This window comes from Pelodiscus sinensis, chromosome 4, assembly GCF_049634645.1.
Source record: "Pelodiscus sinensis isolate JC-2024 chromosome 4, ASM4963464v1, whole genome shotgun sequence".
NCBI classification, from domain to species: domain Eukaryota; kingdom Metazoa; phylum Chordata; order Testudines; family Trionychidae; genus Pelodiscus; species Pelodiscus sinensis.
The window spans coordinates 105869182-105890235 of record NC_134714.1 but is presented as its reverse complement, the minus strand read 5'-3'; the positions used below and the strand labels follow the sequence as shown (position 1 = coordinate 105890235).

Below are 21054 nucleotides of genomic sequence, written 5' to 3'. Positions count from 1 at the left end.
GCTTCATAAAATGGAGAATAAACTTCACAGTCCTTTTCCCTGAATGGAAAATAGGAGGTGGGTGTTGGGGGAGGAGGGGAACCCGGGCCCACCCTCTACTTTGGGTTCCAGCCCAGAGCCCTGTGATAATAGCTGCTTGTGTGAATCTCTGACACCTTCTATAAGACAGCGTCAAGACCCCTGGGCTATCTCCTCACACCTTCCCCAGAACCTTCCTTCTCTCAGGTCCATCCTCCTACTTGTTGTCTCCATTCCTTCTATTCCCAGTGGTTCTCTCCTCTTTCCTCCCAGCTTCTTTTATAGCCAGTCTGAACTGGTTTTCTTAATTACCCCCAGGTGTCCTAATTGGCCTAGGCTGGCCTGACTCTGCAGGCCTGGTCAATTAGCCCCAAGTGTTTCACTGCCCCTGATTGCCTCTGCTGGTTCTAAAGTGGCCCCTCCCTGTTACTTTGGGAGCAGAGATCTCCTCAGTCTGAGGCTTAGATCTTGCCCCTCCATTCCTTTTTATAGCCTTCTGATCTGACTCCTTCACATTAGGTACATTTGAGATGAAGATTATGGAACAAAATTAATAATCTCACATTTAATCTATAAATGGTAACAAGAAAACACTACATTGATACAAGTGGTGGGAGCCATAATTTACATCTTCATGACTTTATTTGCATGTAAAATGTCAGCCCTTATGCTGCAGTAACATACTTGTTTTGTACTTCATTTATTTTATATATTCTCTTACCTTTTTCTTCAAATGATAGTCTTCCTTAGCTGTGAGATAGAGAGAACGAACTTGATTTTGCACATCATTATAAAATGTAGTTTCCCAAAACTGTTGGTTAGCCCATATAGAGTGGTCTTGTACACAGGTGTAAGCAAATTGACTAACTCCAGGTGCCAGTCTCTGAAAGTACAGAGATAGGAATATCAGTTAAATCAATGTGTATTTTTACAACAATGGAATATGCAGGTTCAGTTCACTTAATCTATCTTAGGGTATGTCTACACTAGCCCCGTAGTTCGAACTAGGGAGGCTAATGTAGGCATTCGAAGTTGCAAATCAAGCCCAGGATTTAAATATCCCACCCTTGATTTGCATCTTCCCGGCTGGTTGCCATTTTTGAAATTTACAAATCCGGACTACACGCGGCAGGGACCTGATATTTCGAATTAAAGCCCTAAATCGAACTACCTGTTAAACCTCCTTGCAGGTTAAACCTCCTTGCAAAAAAGGCATAGTTTAAAAAGTGGAAATTAAAACCTAGTGAGGAAAGTAGAAAGAAGCATAAACTGTGTAAAAATATAATTTGGAAGGCCCAAAAGGCCAATTTGAAGAATAGCTAGCCAAAAACTCAAAAAGTAATAGCAAAATGTTTTTAAGTACATCGGAAGCAGGAAACCTGCTAAACAACCAGTGAGGGCACTGGACAATCAGGATGCTAAAGGAGCACTCAAGGATGATATGGTCTTTGCGTAGAAACAAAATGCATTCTTTGGATCAGTCCTTCATGGTTCAGGATGTGTGGGAGATTCCCAAAACTGAGCCATTTTTTTAGTTGACAAATCTGAGGAATTGTCCCAGTTTGAGGTGCCGTTAGAGGATATTTTGGAACAAACTGATAAACTAATCAGTAACAAGTCACCAGGACCAGATGGCATCATCCCAGAATTCTGAAAGAACTCAAATGTTGAAATTGCAGAAATATTAACTGTGGTTTGTAACACAACCTTTAAAATATTTTCTGTACCAAATGACTGGAAGATAGCAAATGTGACACCAATATTTAAAAAGGACTCTAGAGGTGATCCTGGCAACTACAAACTGTTAAGTCTAATGTCAGTACTGGGCAAATTAGTAGAAATTATAGTAAAGAATAGAATTGTCAGACACATAGATTAACATAATTTGTTGGGGGAAAGTCAACATGTTTTCTGTAAAGGAAAATCATGTCTTACTAATCTAATAGAGTTCTTTGGGGGGGGTGGGGTCAACAAACACGTGGGCAAGGGGGATGTAGTGGATACAGTGTACTTTAGATTTCCAGAAAGCCTTTGACAAGGTCCCTCACCACAGGCTCTTAATGTAAGTTGTCATGGGATAAGAGGGAAGGTCCTTTTATGGGTTGATAACTGATTAAAAGATAGGAAACAAAGGGTAGGAATAAACGGTCAGTTTTCAGAATGGAGAGAGGTAGCTAGTGGTGTCCTCCAACAGTCTGCCCTGAGACAAATCCTAATCAACATATTCATAAATGATCTGAAAAAGGGGTAATCAGTGAGCTGCAAAATTTTCAGATGTTACTAAATATCTTGAGCAGTTTAAGCCTAAAGCAGGCTATGAAGAGCTTCAAAAGGATCTCAGAAAAGAGGAAGTCACTCACCTTGGTGCAGTAATGACAGTTTTTTGAGATGTGTGTCCCTGTGGGTGCTCCATTGTAGGTGTCGGGTTTGTCCCGATGCCGCAGATCCGAGATTTGTCAGCAGTGGGCTGCCGGACCACATATGTGTGTTAGGCACCTCGTGCCACTCACACCGTTTCCTAGAGCGTGCAGTCCGGCTCCTGCCAGTTCCTCCTAATCGCTGAGTATATGAAAAACATAAAGAAGAAACTCCAAAGCGGGGAACAGATAATTTCCGAGTCTCTGAACCAACTAGGAACCACGCTGTGAGACTAGTGTGAGGGTGCACTAGTGTTCCCTGGTCCTGGGTCAACAGGTCGTGGCGTCTAGGTAGGTGATATGGTGGGCAAGGAAACACGCGAGAAAGATAAGGGAGCCATGTCTGACGCGGCCAAAAGGGGGCTATGAGAATTACTGTTGCATTGTCCCTGGTGATCTTTTCTAAGACTCTTGGTATCAGGAGAGTCGGAGGAAATGAGTAGAGGAGGTGAGCGCTCTAGTCGAGGAGAAAAGCATCTCCCAGGGATCTCGGTCCAATGGCCGCTCTGGAGCATTAGTACAGGCATTTCACATTTTGATATGTGGCAAATAGGTCTATAGTTGGGAAACCCCAGAGGCAGAAGACAACTTGTAGCACCCGATAATGTAGTTTCCATTCGTGGTTTGTGACAAAGTACCTGCTGAGTGCATTGGCAGTGGTGGTGTCTTTGCCAGGTAGGTACGATGCTAGAATCGTTACGTTGTGGTGGATTCACCACTGAGGGAGCACAACTGAGGTCCTCCCTGACGGTTTATGTAGAAAACCGTGGTCATGTTGTTGGTAAGCACCCTGATGGTGTGGCCCCAGATAAGAGTGACAAAGTGTTTGCATAGTAACAGAGAGGTACCTGTGTTAGTCTGATCTTGCTAAAACAAAAGGAAAAACTAAAGGAAGCTTGCTAGTGTTTGCACGCACCAAAAACTGCTCTTAATTCTAGGAGGTTAATATGGTGGGACGTTTCTTGTATGGAGCAGCGGTTTTGAATGCGATGGCCATTGAGATGTGCTCCCCAGCCTACCAAAGACGCGTTGGTCATAACTTGCATCATTGGTTTAGATTGGTGGAAGGGGACGCCTGCTAACGTGTTTGCGGGGGCGGTCCACCAACTCAAAGACCTTACCACTTTTGATGGTATTGCAATTCTCCTGTGAATGTCGTGTTTGCCAGGAACGTAGATCGAGACTATCCAGTGCTGAAGGCACCACAGGTGAAGGCTGGCATGCTCTATGACATATGTGATAGCTGCCATATGCCCCATGAGTTGAAGGCAGGTAAGTAGGGAAATCGTGGGGCCTGTGGAGAGGACCTATACGAGCGCCTGAATAATCTGAAATCTATTTAAAGGCAGGTAAGCTCGGTCAGTAGATGAGTCTAGGCATATGCCAATGAATTCCAAAGACTGTTGTGGTGTCATAGACGATTTTAGGAAATTGATTATAAAGCCAAGGGCTTCAAAGGCTGCCCTTATTGTGGTGGTAGACTGCACCGCATTATCGAAGGATGGGCCCTTGATCAAACAGTCATTGAGATAAGGGAAGATAATGATCCCGGCTTGATGAGACAGGCTGCTACAACCGCAAATGTCTTTGAAAACACTCTGGGTGCTGAAGACAGGCCATCTTTGGAATAGTCTTAGGTGATGATGGAATAACCGAGCCTCTTTGCATTGATGTCTAGACAGTGGAATGGCATGCAGACCCTCGACCATCACATCAAAATAGCTGCCAATTATTCTGCTGGTTGGACATCTTGTTGTTCTGTGAGCTTTGTTTTTGTGGGCGCTGTCTAGGACAGTGCTGGTCGATAGCCCTATATCGAAGTGCCAAGTAAGGGAAAGGTCTGCATCTCTGATATGGAGTGTAGTGTATGCATCTGTACGGTGGCATGTGCATGCCCAATGTTCTTAAAGTAGTTCTCGAGTCCTTATTGGTATGGAGGACCTCATCAGTTTTCTCCGCAAAGAGCTTCTGCCTATCAAAAGGGAGGTTCTCCACTTTCGACTGCAGTTCCTTGGGTACTCCCACAGATTGCAGCCAAGAAGCTCTGCGCATCACAACTGATGTTGCCGTGGATCGTGCAGCTGTGTCTGTGATGTCAAGAGCAATTTAAGAGCTGTGCGTGAAGCAGTGTACCCTTTCTGAACTATGCATTTTAGGATTTGGCATTTGTTGTTCTATCAGTGTGTTCAGTGTCGTGTAATTATCAAAATTATGGTTCACGAGGAGGATAGTTAGCCCTCCTTGGCATTAAGGTAGCTGAGAAATATGCTTTCCTACCAAAAAGATCTAATTTTGTACTCTCTTTGTCACTGGTACTGGTTCTATAATGTGGGTTCTTGGCCCTCAGCAGTGCTGCATCAACCAGAAGAGAGTTGGGTTTAGGATGAGTGAAGAGGAAATCCATTCCCTTGGCAGGCATGAAATATTTCTTATCGGCCTTCTTCTTTGTTGCTGGGACTGAGGCTGGAGTCTGCTGTATGTCGTCCACCATTTCTAAGATAGCCTTGTCAAGGGGCAAGGATACTTTGGCATTTTGGAAGGGCTGCAAATTTTTTAAAGGTGGTGCTGTTTTTGTTGTATTTCGGAGAGCTGGATCTCCTGAGTGTCTGCCACTCATTTAAAAAGGTCCTGGAATTGACGAAGATCATTGGTTGGTGATGAGTCCCCCAGAATTACTGCCTCGTCGGGTGAGGACGAGGATGGATCAGTTAGAGAAAGCTCTTGTAGTTGCTTGTGGTCTGAGAGCTGACCTTTCTCAGGCTCAGAAAGCTGAGGTAGTTCAGGCATGGTTTTGGGCGGAGGGTAGGCAGCCATGTGCCGGCCAGAGGAAGAGATTTGATCTGGCTCCGTCTGGCATCTGATCTGTAGCAGCAAGGTGACCAATGCCTGGAATAGCGCGGGGAAATGGAGTAGCATGATGGGCAGTGGTGTTCGTAGTAGGTGCGACCCTTGTAGCAGTCGTAGTAATGTCTTGCCGGCGAGGAGTATCTTGAGGAATATCTCAACCACTGCGGTCATCCTGACAGCGCGTGTATGCAGAAAGTGTGGGCGATCTGGGTGAATTGGATCTGTGCCCTGGTGATCTCGGAGATGTCGATAAACATTGCTGCCGATAATAGTGATGGGGCGATGGAGGAATGCGTATCGTTGGATTGTGGTGTTCCGACAGAGACTCCGGAGAAAAGGTGATAGACTCCGGACTGGGTGAAGGAGTAATAATCCTGCATGACATGCACTGGGCTTTAGTCGGTGACAACGGTTGTGGTAACTGCAGGCTCAGCTGAAGGCTGAGGAGCAGGATGCCTGCTCGGTGCCTCCCACGGTGCCAGTGTAGATTGTGGTGGGGAGAAAGGTGCCATGGTCACTGGCACCACTGGTGCTGGGTGCAGTGTCGGTGCTGGTTGTGACCATCTATACCGGTTCCGCTGCTGGCACTGTTATTGGTACCATGGATGGTGTAGGCGCCGGTGGAGGCGACCTCCATGCAAGACAGACCTGGTGCCAATACACTGTGGCTCAGTTTTGTTTTGTCTGGACAGCGTAAGGCAGCTGTGCCTGATGTGCCCGGCTTGTCCCCAATGCTGACACGGGTGATTGGTAAGGATCTTGTCGGAGAGGACCTGTTCTTTGCTGAAGCATGGGAGGCTGGCGAGGCCGCTCAGTGCTTATCCCTTCTAGTTGAGTCCAACATGGGCGGGGAAGGCGCTGTTTGAGAAGGCTGCAAAAAGAAGCATTCTGAGCCTCATTGCTCTATCTCTATGCGCTCGTGTCGTCAATTTAGAGCAATGAAGGCACTTCTGGGGAATGTGCCCTTCACCGAGATAGCTTATGCAATGGGAGTACCCATCCAATGCGGGCATGGGCTCCCGGCAGTCATCACATTTTCTGAAACTGGGAGATCCCGGCATGGTTGCCCCTTTTCTATTTATATCTGTATACAATTTTTAAAAAAAACAACTGTATAACTATTGACCTACTGATAAAGCTTAACTAACTAGAACTATTAAGAGAACAATAACTATCTGACGATTAACAACCAATTTAACATCTGACAGGATCTGAGGAGAAAGAGCTCACTCCGCCTGCGACTGAAGGATGGTTAGGAGGAACTGGTGGGAGCTGTGCTCTAAGAAACGGCACGAACAGCATGAGGCGCCTAACAAATCTCTGATCTGCAGCACTGGAACAAGCCCGACACCTACAGTAGAGCACCCATGGGAACACCACTTGAAGAAGAACAAGGTGACTGGGCACCAAAAGGGCAATGAATTTTAAATGTTGATAAATTGAAACCAATGCATATTGGAAAACGTAATCCCAACTATACATATAAAATGATGATGACTAAATTAGTTATTGCCACTCAAGAGAGAGATCAATGTGCAGCAGCAGTCAAAAAAAGCAAATAATGTTAGGAATCATTAAACAGGGGATAAAGACACAGAATATGGAACGAGGTATACAGATAGTTCAGAATAGGAAGCCTAGTCTGAGCTATCTAGTTCGTGCCGCGGCACGGAGTCCGCACTAGCAGACATTTAAAAATGGCGGCGCCCGGCAACATGCAAATGAAGCCCAGGAAATTCAAATCCCGGGCTTCATTTGCAAGTTCGTATGACTACATTAACCACCCTAGTTCGAACTGGGGTGGTAGTGTAGACATACCCTGGGAGACGGGCTTTTCCTTGGTATTAGAATTTCTCTGTTGAGGGTTGGGGAAGTTGTGACTCCAAGAGGATGAGGATATTATATGAAGTGGTTTAGGACACTGGCATCTTGGAAGGCTGCAGCTTGTTGTCTTGTGTCATTAGAGATGGTGTAATGGGACTCTTAGTAACTGGTGGTTCCTTCTGGGGCTGTGAAAGTACTGCCAGTGAAGGAGCTTCTGACGATGTGGTTACTGTTGGTTCTTCAGTTCCTAGTGTTTAGTCTTACTTGGTACCAGAATTGGTGTCAATGGTGAAGTATGGAGCAGTACTGAAGGACCCCTCCTTCTATACGTGCCTTCTGATGAATGCCATGAAACTTAGGAGGACCTAAATATTTGTGTCCTGCATGCAAGAACTTTCTCAATCTGTATGGTATGGAGAGTGATCCTTTTTCTTAGAAGATCTCACATTTTTATATAACTTAGATAAATTTCAGATGTCGATTACAGAACAAAATTAACATTTCTAACAAATCTTTTTATACTGATAAGAGTGCCCCTTACAGTAGTAAGTATGCTCAAAGGGTCCTTCACTCTTGTCATTCCCTCTGCTGATTCAGACACTGAGCTAGATGTACAGTTTCATGGCTGATATGCAAGGGGCTCTTGCTGGCTTGCATTTGATTGGAGCCTCCTGGTGTGTTCCATTAGGTGTTTCTGAAACTGCAATTCTCATGCCAACCACATTCGGTTGGGAAAGTAGCAGCACATGCTGCACTTAGTAGAAATATGAGCTTCTTTGAGGCAGCAGAGCTAGTATTGGCAGTAGTACATAAGAGCTCAAGAGTGAGGGGGAGGGACAGCTCAGTGGTTTGAGCATTGGCCTGCTAAACTGAGGGTTGTGAGTTCAATCCTTGCAGAGGCCATTTAGGGATTTGAGGCAAATATTTGTCAGGGATGGTACTTGGTCCTGCTGTGAAGATGACCTTTCAAGGTCCCTTCCAGTTCTAGGAGATAGGCAATCTCCATTTATAGATGAACATAATTTGTCAGGGGAAAGTCAACATGTTTTCTGTAAAAGAAAATCATGTCATACTAATCTAATAGAGTTCTTTGAAGGGGAGTGGGGGTCAACAAACACATGGGTAAGGGGGATGTAGTGGATACAGTGTACTTAGATTTCCAGAAAGCCTTTGACAAGGTCCCTCACCACAGGCTATTAATGTGTTTATCTATCTATCTCACATATATCTTTACTTGTGTTTATAGTTACAGTCTTCAGTCCTTTGGTGGGCTCTGTATAGATAAACACCTGTGCTCCTGAGGAACCCTGCTGAAGTAAATGTGAGTTCTCCCATCTGGAGTTCACTGTAGGATTGATGCTACAGATCTTTATACACATAAATGTAAATGGATATAGTGCACGAAAAAAGAACAGGCAGTGTTGGCTCACTGTTAGGAAAATTATTTATTTTTGCAGCTACTCTTGGATACAAAATGAAAATATAATATAAAATAAATAAATCTAAAAACTCAATAGTATTTAGATTTTTATTCTCTTTTAAATGGAAGTGGCACATTGAGCCCTTATCTTGATTGTTAACTGTAATTTATTTCACCATGAAAGCCAAAAAGAGATCCAGCATATATTAGTCAGCATTGCCAAATCACAGCTCTTTTCAGAGAGCCAGTAGAGGGCAATAGAAAACTGTAGAACTGGTATGTAATCCTAGGCAGAGATGTATTTATTGTGTACATTTTCTGGCAGAAGAAACTCGAGCATCTAAAGTATGTATTTTCTTTTGTCCCATATGATTGAAAAAAAGTGTACACTCAATTGTACATAATTTTCTGTACTGCAGTCAGGGGCGGATATAGGGCAGGGCGAACGGGGCGGCCGCCCCGGGCCCCGCACTTCAGAAAGCCCCACACATGTGCCGTGGTGCCACTGCCAAATGTCACTTTCCTCCCCGCCAAGAGAAATGTCACATATTAACAGCAATTACTTTCTGGCATGAAATTCAAGAAAGCATGCACAGTGACTGAATACATTTGTATTATCAGTGGTGGTCCGTCAAACCAGGCGACCTAGGTGGTCACCTAGGGCACCAAGAAAAATGGCCGTTGAGGGCTTTGGAGGTGAGGGCGCCAATCGTGTGTCTCGCCTAGGGCACCAATTGCCAGCAGCATGCCTAGGGCTACTCCTGTGTATTATATTATTAAAAATAACACATAGCACCATAAATTTACAGAATAATTTAAATCAGAGAGCAAGATACTACTCTGAGCAAAGAAACTGTCTTAATATTCATTTTTTACTGTACAAAATGATATAACGTATTAAATAATGCATACTAATGACAAATACAATCCATTCCTTCCACAAAGGGCCTGACCCTGCAATGTACTGAACACCTGAAATGAAAGATGAGGAGTCTCAGAATCTCAAATCAGCTGAGAAAGTTAGATAAGACAAATGCAAATCAAAACACAAGATAAGAGTTCAGGCAAGGGAGAGAATAGAGATTAGGGATGATAAAAACAGGGTAAGAAAGATGGTTTGAAGAAGTGGGCCAGAAACACAATGGTGTCTTACCTCTACAGACACAATGGTTTCTTACCTTTGCTTGATTACAAAAGGTAAACATGAACCCCCTCCTGTACCTGAAACTCCTATCCCAACCTGGAGTACCCTCCCACACCCAAACTCCCTCCTGGAGCCTGAACCCTCCCAGACCACCACTCTGGCCTGGAGCCCCATCTTGCACCCAAATCTCTCACCCCTGATCCCATCTTAGAGCCCATATCCCCAGCCAGAGCCTTCACCCACCTACACCCTCAGCCCCTGCCCTAGCCTGGGGCAATCTCTCACACCCTGAACTTCTCATTTCTGGTCCCACCTGTAGCCTTCATCCCAATCCAGAGTCCTCACTCCCCTCATCCCAACCCCGAACCCTCTCCTGCATCTTGAACCCCTCATCCGTGACTCTACCCCTCAGCCTGGACCCTCAGCCAGAGACCTAATCCAGAATGCCTCCTGCCCCAGCCTGGTGAGTGAGGGTAGGGGAGAGTGAGCAACGGAGGAAAGAATGGAGCACGCAGGGGACAGGGCCTTGGAGAAGGGGCGGGGCATGGGATGAAGGGGAGATGTTTAGTTTTGTGCGATTAGAACATTGGCAACCCTAGTCAGTTCCCTAACTCCACCAGCCTTTCACTCTCCTATGAGCTACGGAAGCCCTGACTTCATCTTGCAGGTTAACTATAAGTGCCTGGCACCTAAGAATCCCACCCCTGCCATATCCAGCCTGACAGGGGCTACTCTCAGAAATCCCAGAGTCTCTGACCCCAACAGAGTGGTACGCCTCAGTCTACAAGTCTGACCTTAAATCATTGCTTCTGCAAAATCACTGAGTACTTCTGAGCATTTATAATAAAGTAGGTTTACTTATGAAAGAACAGAGATTCTACTAGAAACAAGAAAGAGTGATGGAAACTAATGATTGTAATACAAAACAAAACTGTAAAATGCAAAGCTGAGTCTACACCAGTGATTCTCAAACTTTTTGGCCTGCGGTCCACCCTGCTCAACACAGATCTTTCTGTGAACCACCAGACAATCACTCATGATGACAAAATGGGTGCAGGATGGGGTAAGGGTGCGGAGTCTGGCTGGGAGGTTGGGTGCAGGAGTGGGCTGGGGGTGAAGGGTCTGGGCGTAAGAGGGATAGATGGGGCTTAGTAGGCTCCATGCCTCCTGTTGCTCCCAGGTACCTTCTCCGCCCCCCCGCCCCCCCGCTTCCATTGGCCTTTATTCCAGACAATGAGAGCAGTGGGGAAAGCCTCCAGAGGAGTGGTTTCCAATGCTGGCATTTCCTCAGCTGGGGGTGGGGTAGCAGCAGCACTTGGAGTTGCATCTTCTGCACAAGATGGATCTAGCCCACGAGGCTCACCTCCCCAGAGCGGGAAGCCAGCGCAGACACTCCAACCAAGCCCTGAGCGCACAGCCTACCTGCAAGACAGTTATGGACAGCACAGACCAAGCTTTGAGAACCACTGGTCTACACTTATTAACACTTAGCTTTCCTATATAACTAAGTAGTTTTTCCCGAGAATTTAGTCTGTTGCAGAGCTGGCTGGATTTCTATGAACACCTTACATGTTACTCTTTTTGAATAAATTTCCTGTAAGACAGGTGATTGGTGTTCTGGAGATCATTTCCATCTGTGTCAAACTCTGCTTGTCTCCACCAACCTCTTGTCTGTTTAGATTGTAAACGCTTCACAGCATGGACCATCTACTATTCTTTATGTTGGAACAATTCCCAGCACAATGGGGATTCACTCTTAGTGGGGCCTCAGACACTACTGTAATACATACAATAAATAATAATAATGATCCCTAATTGTAATTGAAATCATTATAACCTGTGCTGTGTTGTTTATGTTAAATCATGATAATCTCTGCCAAAAGACTTTGGGTTTGTGTAGTCTGCAGAAGAGAAGTGTGATGGGGGATTTGATAGCAGCCTTCAACTTCCTGAAGGAAAGTTCCAAAGAGGATGGAGAGAGGTTGTTCACAGTAGTGACAGATGGCAGAACAAGGAGCAATGGTCTCAAGTTACAGTGGGGGTGGTCTAGGTTGGACATTAGGAAAAACTAGGGGTGGTGAAACACAGATCACCTATGGAGGTGGTGGAATCTCCATCCCCAGAGGTTTTTAAGTCTCAGCTTAACAAAGCCCTGGCTGGGTTGATTTGGTTGGGGTTGGTCCTGCTTTGGGCAGGGGGCTGGACTTGATAACCTTCTGAGGTCTCTTCCAGCCCTAGGATTCTAGGATTACAACATTAGTTTAGATCAGGAAATGAAGAATGCCATACCAATTTACTGGGCATAATAAAGTGTTCCTTTAAAGTATTCATATACACATTTGCAGAAAACTGCATGTTTGGTGAAAATTCTTGGGGGTTGGGAAAGAATAGGAACGTAATAGGAATGCTTTGTCCTAGAATAAAATAATGTAAAGAGAACTTCCTTTCCTGTAATCCAATTCTATGGGAGTTAAAGTGAGATTTTCTATTTATCTAAACAAATAATTAAAATCTTATTTTCACAAACAGTGAAAATCAAAAACAGTGAAAATCTTATTGCCTTCTTATTTTTCAACCAAACATCTCTTCCCATAAACTTCTGAAGGCTGGAACAGCAGAATTCAGGCTTTTCTCAGTGTCTCTCATGATACCATCATTTTGGGAAATTGTACTATTTCAGAGAAAAATTATCACCATAATCCTTCTCCAAAGGTCCTTTTACAGACAGAAGTTAAAACAACCCTTCCTTTTCTCTCTCCTTCTGAACTGTGAAAACACACAGATGGCATCTTTACTGGGCCTTGATTCCTTTCATTTTAAAACACACAGCAATCAAAATGAAAAACTGATATTCTCCTCTAATGGTGTCACCCGTGCATGACCAAACCCCTCTTTTAAGCCCATATTGTTACGGTGATCTATTAGAACAGTGGTTTTTAAACTTTTTTTCCTCATGACCCAGCATAAAATTTGACTAGAGTATGGGTCTGGGGTGAGGCTGAGAACTTTGGGGTGTAGCATGAGGCTCCAGCTTTGGGGGAGGGAGTTCAGGGCTGAGAGGCAGCAGGGGCTTACCTTAAGCAGCTCCCCATTAGTGATTCAGCGGGTGTGCTAAAGCTGTCTTCCTGCCTCTCCTGGTACCCCAGACCATGCTGCACCCCAGAAGCAGCCAGCAGCAGGTTCCCACATAACAAGAGTGTAGAGCAAGTGCTCAGGGCAGGGGCAGTGCACAGAGACCTGTGCATTCCCCTCCCTTACCTAGGAGTCAGGCCTGCTGTGCAGTCTGCAGTGCCAGGACAGGCAGGTAGCTGTCTTAGAGCACCCACTGGTCACCTGATGCCCCTGCAGCAACGAGACCCAGTGCCCGACATTCCATAACTCAGTGCTGGGGCGTGACCCAGTTTGAAAACCACTGTATTAGAACAACCCGTGGCACTCAAGAATTATGTTAAAAGCAGAAGTGAGCTGTAGAGCACCTGCAAATTAAATGGAAACCAAGCTGGCATGCCCTGCACAGTGCATTCAAACACAAACTGGTGTTGGTAAACAGTGTTAAAGGGCAGACTGTCTTTTTGCTACCTGTTTTTCTGCACACTGGGGTCTGAGTGGGGCTTGCAGGTACCACCACAAACAACCAAAAACAGCAAAAGAATCTCACAAAAAACAAAACAACCCCGACTAGTACTATGGAGCAGCTGAGATTGGATTCCTAGTTTCATGCTCCAACCCCTAAACTACATCACCTTTCTATTTTTATGGCCATGGTATAAGCCCTTGAAATGATGCGGGGGAGGCGAGGGGCAACGGAAACACTGACAAAACTTCAACGATCACATATTATCATCTCTCATTCTGCCCCTCACTGTTTGGAGGGGTCTCAATAAATAACTTTAAAGTTACCTCTCATCACCTTCCTTCAAAACCTTCCTTATAGTTCCTTTTGTGATGTCTGCAAAAAAACTTGTGGGTTATAAGGCTGCTACTGAGACCACTGCTTATCATGCTGACCAAGATTGTTTCATTGCTTTCTTGTATTCCCCCATCAGTTGTTATTGTTTTATATTCTTTTTTCCACAGTGCTTATAAAAAAGATTGTTTAGGCCCTCAATATGGTCCGCATGCTAAATTGTGGTTTTAGTAATGCTGTATCACTATTGCCTTATGCTTTTCTGTCTGTACCCATCTGTCATCTCTTTTCTCATACCTAGTAAGTTTTTGGGGGCCTGGCCAGTCTTTTTGTTCCATGTTTGTACAGTGCCTAGCACATGAGGTCCTCCTGCAGGAGAAGGGTACTTAAACCCTGCAGCAATACAAACAAACAATATTTATTGTGACAAAGCTACAATGAAAACTCGGTGGGTCCTGCGCTTCCTGGCGGACTTGCTTGCCTCAGAGGCTCACAAAGGCCCACAGTTTTAGGCATCATGCCCAGAGCTTTAATTTACTTTTTGTCAAGCTCTTTTAATCATTGGCCAGTGTATGGTAAAATGGAGAATAAACTCCACAGTCTTTTTCCCCTAGTGGAAATGAGGAGGTGGGTGTTGGGAGGAACCTGGGCCCACCCTCTATTCTGGGTTCCAGCCCAGGGCCCTGTGATAGTAGCTGCTCATATGAATCCCCGAAACCTGCTATAAGACAGCACCAAGTCCCCTAGGCCGAGATCCCACACCTCCAGCTCCCTTACAGACCCTCTCAGCCAAGACCCCACACCCCCAGCTCCCTTATTCATCATCCTGCAGAGAACCTGCACTGCCAGCCCCCTCACTCATCCTTTCCACCGAGACCCCGCAATCCAGCCCATTCCTCTCCCCTTCCCCCTGGCCAGACACCTACCCCCAGCCCATTCCTCCCTCTTCCCAGATACCTGTCCCCAGCCTGCTCCCCCTTGGCTACACACCCTACTCCCAGCCTGCTTCTGCCAGTTCCCCCTTGGCCACATACCTTACCCTCAGCCCACTTCTACACCTCCCCTTGCTCCTGTGAAAGCTGCCAGAGAGAGAGGGATTGGTGAACGTAGCCCTTTAATACATTATTAATTCTTAAAAATATCTCTGTGGCATGAGACATGTTCAGAACTGAAAGTATGAAGATACAAAATCTTGGAGTAAACAAAGATACCACAAAGATGTCAAACCCATTTTAGCAGACATCTTTCATGATAGGGATGATGCTGATTTATGAATGTGAAAAGGTGTGCCTTAGCACTCTGAGCATAATGGACTTTGGACGTAAGTGATTTAAAGGTTACAGAAGAGGGAGTTGCAGTAATCAAACTTACCCTGGTATCTGCAAGAATAAATAAATCACCTCCATGTCAAATCTGTGGCAAATGTGAACTATAATGGAGAGGCGATCGTAGGTTGTCCTGCAGAGTATAGTTGAAATGAGGTATAAAACTCAGCAGAAAGTTGATGATGGACGCCATGAAAAAAGACATTACATGAGAACGGGGATGATTAGATGGTGACAAACAGAAGAATGGGTTTATTGGTTACAGTCAAGTAAAGAAAGAAAGATAGATGCTGACATGTCTATGGTCAGTAGGGCTCAAAGGAGAGGCTGAACATTAAAGTGGATGCTAAAATTAAATTATGAAATAATATACCAGTTTTGATTTTCCAAAATTACTATACTGGTAATTAATTCTATATAACTTGCCAGTGTCATAAAAATTCTACAAATGAAATACAGAATAGCTTTTAGTCATCTTCATATTAATAGACAATGTGTTGGGTCCAAATCCTTCACTCTTTTCTTGAGACTGATTCAGGCAAAACCCACCGACTCCAGCTGACAGTAACTGAAGTCACTTTGACTACTGCCTGAATAAGTCTTCTATAGGAGTACAAGCAACGAGGAGTCCTGTGGCACCTTATAGACTAACTGAAGTGTAGGAGCATAAGCTTTCGTGGGCAAAGACCCACTTCGTCAGATGCATGTAGTGGAAATTTCCAGAGGCAGGAATAAATATGCAGGCCAGGATCAGGCTGGAGATGACGAGGTGGATCCAATCAAGGAGGATGAGGCCCACTTCTAGCATCTGATCTGGAGGTGTGAATTCCAAGAGAGCAGAAGCTGCTTTTGTAGTTAGCAAGCCATTCACAGTCTTTGTTTAATCCAGAGTTGATTGTGTCAAACTTAAAGATGAACTGTAGCTCAGCAGTTTCTCTTTGAAGTCTGGTCCTGAAGTTTTTTTGCTGCAGGATGGCTACTTTTAGATCTGCAATTGTGTGTCCAGGAAGATTGAAGTGTTCCCCTACAGGTTTTTGTATGTTGCCATTCCTAATATCAGATTTGTGTCCATTGATTCTTTTACGTAGGGACTGTCCTGTTTGGCTGATGTATATAGCAGTGGGGCATTGTTGGCACATGATGGCATATATTACGTTGGTGGATGTGCAGGAGAATGTACCAGTGACAGTATGGCTGATCTGGTTAGGTCCTGTGATGGTGTTGCTGGTGTATATATGTGGGCAGAGTTGGCACCGAGGTTTGTTGCAAGGACTGGTTCCTGAGTTCGAGTTATTATGGTGCGGTGTGTAGTTGCTGGTGAGAATATGCTTCAGGTTGGTGGGTTGTCTGTGGGCAAGGACCGGCCTACCTCCCAAGGCCTGTGAAAGCGAAAGATCATTGTCCAGGATGGGTTGTAGATCACTAATGATGTGTTGGAGAGGTTTTAGCTGGGGACTGTAGGTGATGGCCAGTGGTGTTCTGTTGGTTTCTTTCTTGGGCTTGTCCCATAGCAGGAGGCTTCTGGGTACACGTCTGGCTCTGTCAATCTGTCTCCTCACTTCCTATCGCAGTTTACAGAATGCTTGTTGAAGATCTTGTAGGTGTTGGTCTCTGTCTGAGGGGTTGGAGCATATGCGGTTGTACCTCAGTGCTTGGCTGTAAACAATGGATCGTGTGGTGTGTCCGGGATGGAAACTGGAGGCATGCAGATAAGTATAGCGGTCGGTAGGTTTTCGGTATAGGATGGTATTGATATGACCGTCACTTATTTGTATCGTGGTGTCCAGGAAATGGACCTCCCGTGTAGATTGGTCCATGCTGAGGTTGATGGTGGGGTGGAAGCTGTTGAAATCATGGTGAAATTCTTTCAGAGTCTCCTTCCCATGGGTCCAGATGATGAAGATGTCATCGATGTAGCGTAGGTAGAGAAGGGGTGTAAGTGGACGAGAGCTGAGGAAAATGTTGGCGTATTGTGGGGCCATGCGGGTGCCCATAGCAGTGCCACTGGTCTGGAGGTATATGTTGTCACCAAATCTGAAATAGTTGTGTGTGAGGATATATTCACAGAGTTCAGCCACCAGTTGTGCTGTGGCATCATCAGGAATACTGTTCCTGACAGCTTGTACTCCATCTGCATGTGGGATGTTTGTGTAGAGAGCCTCTACATCCATGGTGGCTAGGATGGTGTTTTCTGGAAGATCACCTATGCACTGTAGTTTTCTCAGGAAATCTGTAGTGTCACGAAGGTAACTGAGAGTGCTGGTGGCGTAGGGTCTGAGTAGAGAGTCCACATAGCCAGACAGTCCTTCAGTAAGAGTACCAATGCCCGAGATAATGGGGCGTCCGGGATTTCCAGGTTTGTGGATCTTGGGTAATAGATAGAACAACCCTGGTCGGGGCTCTAAAAGTGTGTCGATTTGTTCCTGTGTTTGTTTAGGGAGTGTCCTGAGCAGATGGTGCAGTTTCTTAGTGTATTCCTTAGTGGGATCTGAGGAAAGTGGCCTGTAGAATTTGGTATTGGAGAGTTGTCTAGCAGCCTCCTTTAGGTAGTCAGGCCTGTTCATGATGACAATAGCACCTCCTTTGTCAGCCTCTTTGATTATAATGTCAGAGTTGTTCCGGAGGCTGTGGATGGCATTGCGTTCTGCACGACTGAGGTTACCAGGCAAACAATGCCGTTTTTCCACAATTTCTGCCTGTGCACGTCGGCGGAAGCATTCTATGTAGAGGTCCAGACTGCCATTTCGGCCCTCAGGAGGAGTCCATGTGGAGTTCTTCTTCTTGTGCTGTTGGTGGGATGGTATCTGTGTGTTAGTGCATTGTTCAGTGTCGTGTTGAAAGTATTCCTTGAGACGGAGACGGCAAAAGTAGGCTTCCAGATCACCGCAGAACTGTAGCATGTTAGTGGGGGTGGCGGGGCAAAAAGAGAGTCCCCGAGATAGAACAGATTCTTCTGCCGAGCTGAGTGTGTAGTTGGAGAGATTGACGATGTTGCTGGGTGAGTTGTGGCCCCATGTGGCAGGTAGGATTTTAGACAGCTTACAGTCCTTTTTCCTCTGTAGAGAAGTGAAGTGTGTAATGTAGATCTCCTGTCTTATTTTAGTAAAGTCCACTTGTGCAGAAGGTTGGTGTTTTATGAGAGACTCCAGATTGGAGAGCTCTTTTTTGATGTTTTCCTGTTTGCTGTACAGGATGCTGATCAGGTGGTTCCTCAGTTTTTTGGATAGTATATGGCATAATCTCTCACTGTAGTCTGTGCAGTACGTAGATAGCAATGGATTTTTCACCTTCAGTCCATTTGGTATAATGTCCATCCGTTTGCATTTGGAGAGAAAGATGATATCTGTTTGTACTTGTGCAAGTTTCTTCATGAGGTTGATAGATTTCCACTCCATACGGCTAAATGCAGTGCCTTGCATGGTGTCAAGATATAGGAGTACAGGATATGTCTCTTGTTTGTTATCAATTAACCTTCTATTCATCACAAGAATAGTCTAACATTCCATTCCATTCCATTAGAAATTTAGTCTTTCCACAACAGAGCTTTGGGCTTTTCAAACAGCAATTGATACAAATGAGTACTTCATCTTTTATTTAACAGATGTTATAAGAAAGAGATAACATAATATACGATTATATTCTGGTTCCTTGAATGACTTGGAACTGGGTCCCTCTTAGAGAAAGTGTCTAAGATGGCAATTCAGCCGGTCCCCAAGTTGCGAATGGTCAAGTTACAACCGTTTGCATTTACGACCAAAGCTCCCATGGAGCCGTTGTAAAGACGGTCCCCGAGTTATGAACGTGAACCGTGCTTATGAACAGCACAGTTGCTATGTAACTCAATGGGGTCCGAGTTATGAACAGATCGAGTTACGGCCACATATTTGGTCCGTAACTCATTTGTAATTGGGGAGAGGCTATATAGATGTGTATTTGGAATGTGATTGTGACAGGCCCAGCTTGCTGCTACTCACTAATGGAGGGAAGAAATGCTGGGGAGTGAGTGAACGGTTTTCTTTTCTCTGAGAATGCTGAGCCTAGTGCAGCATAATCAGGCAGATTCTGGGGCCAAATGGAGCATGCTGGAAGCTGCAACCTAATCAGACGGCTGCAGTCAATTAAAACCTGCGGGGCTGTTTTAAAAGGTTTCCCCCAGGCAAGGAAGGGGAAAGGAAAAGAATGGAAGACTGGGAGGAGGAAGTGTATTGCTAGAGAACTGTGTGTGAGCGCTGAGGACTGACTTGCCCAGATACAGAGGAGGGATCATTTGGGAAAGTGGCCCAGGGAAAAAGCTGCCAGACCGGGAGTAAAAGTAATCCTGTCTGTTGCTGCTGCCTTTGGGTCCCTGGGCTGGGACCTGGAGTACTGGGTAGGCCCAGGTTCCCCCAACCATCCCCCTGCCACTACAGAGTTTGCCTCTGAGAAGGGAGATCAGGACTATGAATGGGTTTTCACTACAAACTATGGACTAACCTATGATGGGCCTTGTTTCTAGAAAAAGAAGATGTTGTGTGGAGGGTCACAGTAAGTCTCTGAGGCAAATCATGTCCATCCTAGGGCATGATTGGACCTTTGCCACAGTGTTATAGAGCTTTGTCTGTCCTGAATGTTACAAATTTTGATCTTCATTGATATCCTATATTGTTATAACAAAAAGCTCCTCCCCGACATGTGAAAGGCTTCTAAAGTGAACTGGTTATTTATTAAGGTCCATAAAGGAACTAAACTTTGAAAATTGTTTCAAGCTGGAGGGACATTATGCCAAATAAATGCTGCGTATAAGTCCTTAGTGAAAGTTTTTAGTTAGGAAAAGTATGTTACCTCTTCTCTTTTGGTCTAACAGATCCGAAACTATAAAGAATATGGTCTCTATACTTTGAAAAAAATCACATCAATATAAAATGGTTACCTACCCTTTGTAACTGTTTGTTCTCAGAGATGTGTTGCTTATGTTCATTCCAATAGGTGTGCGCACGCACCACATGCAAGATCAATGGAAGGTTTTTCCTCTAGTGGTATCCATTGAGTTGACTGTGGAGCTCTCAGTAGTGGCACCTTCATAGATAGGTAGTATATAGTGCTCTGCTGGCCCCCAGCTGATTCAGTTCCTTCTTTCTGTAATATTCCAACAGAGGAGAGGCCCAGGGCTGGGGGAGGGGATTTTGAATGAAAATGAGCAACACATCTCGAACAACAGTAGTTACTACAGGTAGGTAACCATTTTTCTTTGCATGATTGTTCATGTGCATTCCAATATGTGACTCCCAAACAATTTACCTGAAGGAGGAGTCAAAAATAATGGACTTGCTGCCTGAAGAACTGCTCCACCATAATGCCATGTTTTTCCTTGACTGTTGGGTGACAGCACAGTGTAACGCCTAGCTGTGAACAGGTGACCACTTTGCTGCCCTGCAAATGTCCTGAATGGGAAGTTGCATGAGGAATGCTGCTGTGGATGCCTGTGCTCTCGTGAAGTTATTGGTGAATGTGGGATCTGGGAACCTGGCTAGGTCATAGCAGGTCCTGAAGCAGGAAATGATCCACAAAGAGAGGCAATGAGGCGAGATGGGGAGTCCATTCTTTCAGCTATTACAAAAAAGAGTAGTGATGACTTACAAAAGGGCTTTGTTTGTTCATTATTGTAGGCTAGTACATCTCTGAGCCTGATCTTTATAGTTGGTGTGGCGTTTGGGAAAGAAACTGGTAGGAAGACTTCCTGGTTTACACAGGAGTAGGAGACCACTGTAGGCAGAAACTCTAGGTGCGGGAGGAGTTGCCCTTTGTCTCTGTAAAAGACCATTTATGGGGGCGTGGAGGTAAGGACATGGAATTCAGGAACCCATTCTGTCTGAAATTATAGTGACTAGGAAGGCTGCCTTCCAAGACAGGTAGGACAGGGTATGAAGGGCTCATGAGGTGGACCCAGGAGTCTGGATAGAACCAGGTTAAGATGTCACTGTGGGATGGGGTATCTAACCTAGGGGTACAGCCTTTCTTAAATGCTTGAGAAAGCATCTCACCATGGGGCTGCAGAACAGGAAGCTGTCCCCCACCGCAGGTGGAAGGCAGATATGACCGCTAAGTGGACCTCAAGGGACGATAGAGCTAGTCCCTGGTGTTTCAGCTCCAAATGGTAGACAAGCTCCAATGGG

General features: G+C 45.1%; 1 protein-coding gene across 10 annotated transcripts in view; it reads right to left on the bottom strand.

The window, feature by feature from the left end:
- SBF2 (SET binding factor 2) overlaps window positions 1–21054 on the bottom strand; it is a 651649-nt gene that overhangs the window by 167711 nt on the left and 462884 nt on the right. For all 10 annotated transcript variants that reach the window (XM_006129315.4, XM_025187865.2, XM_006129312.4 and 7 more), the window contains one exon: window positions 740–901. In XM_006129315.4, the coding sequence (XP_006129377.1) occupies window positions 740–901 (162 nt within the window). The remainder of the gene's footprint in view (window positions 1–739; window positions 902–21054) is intronic.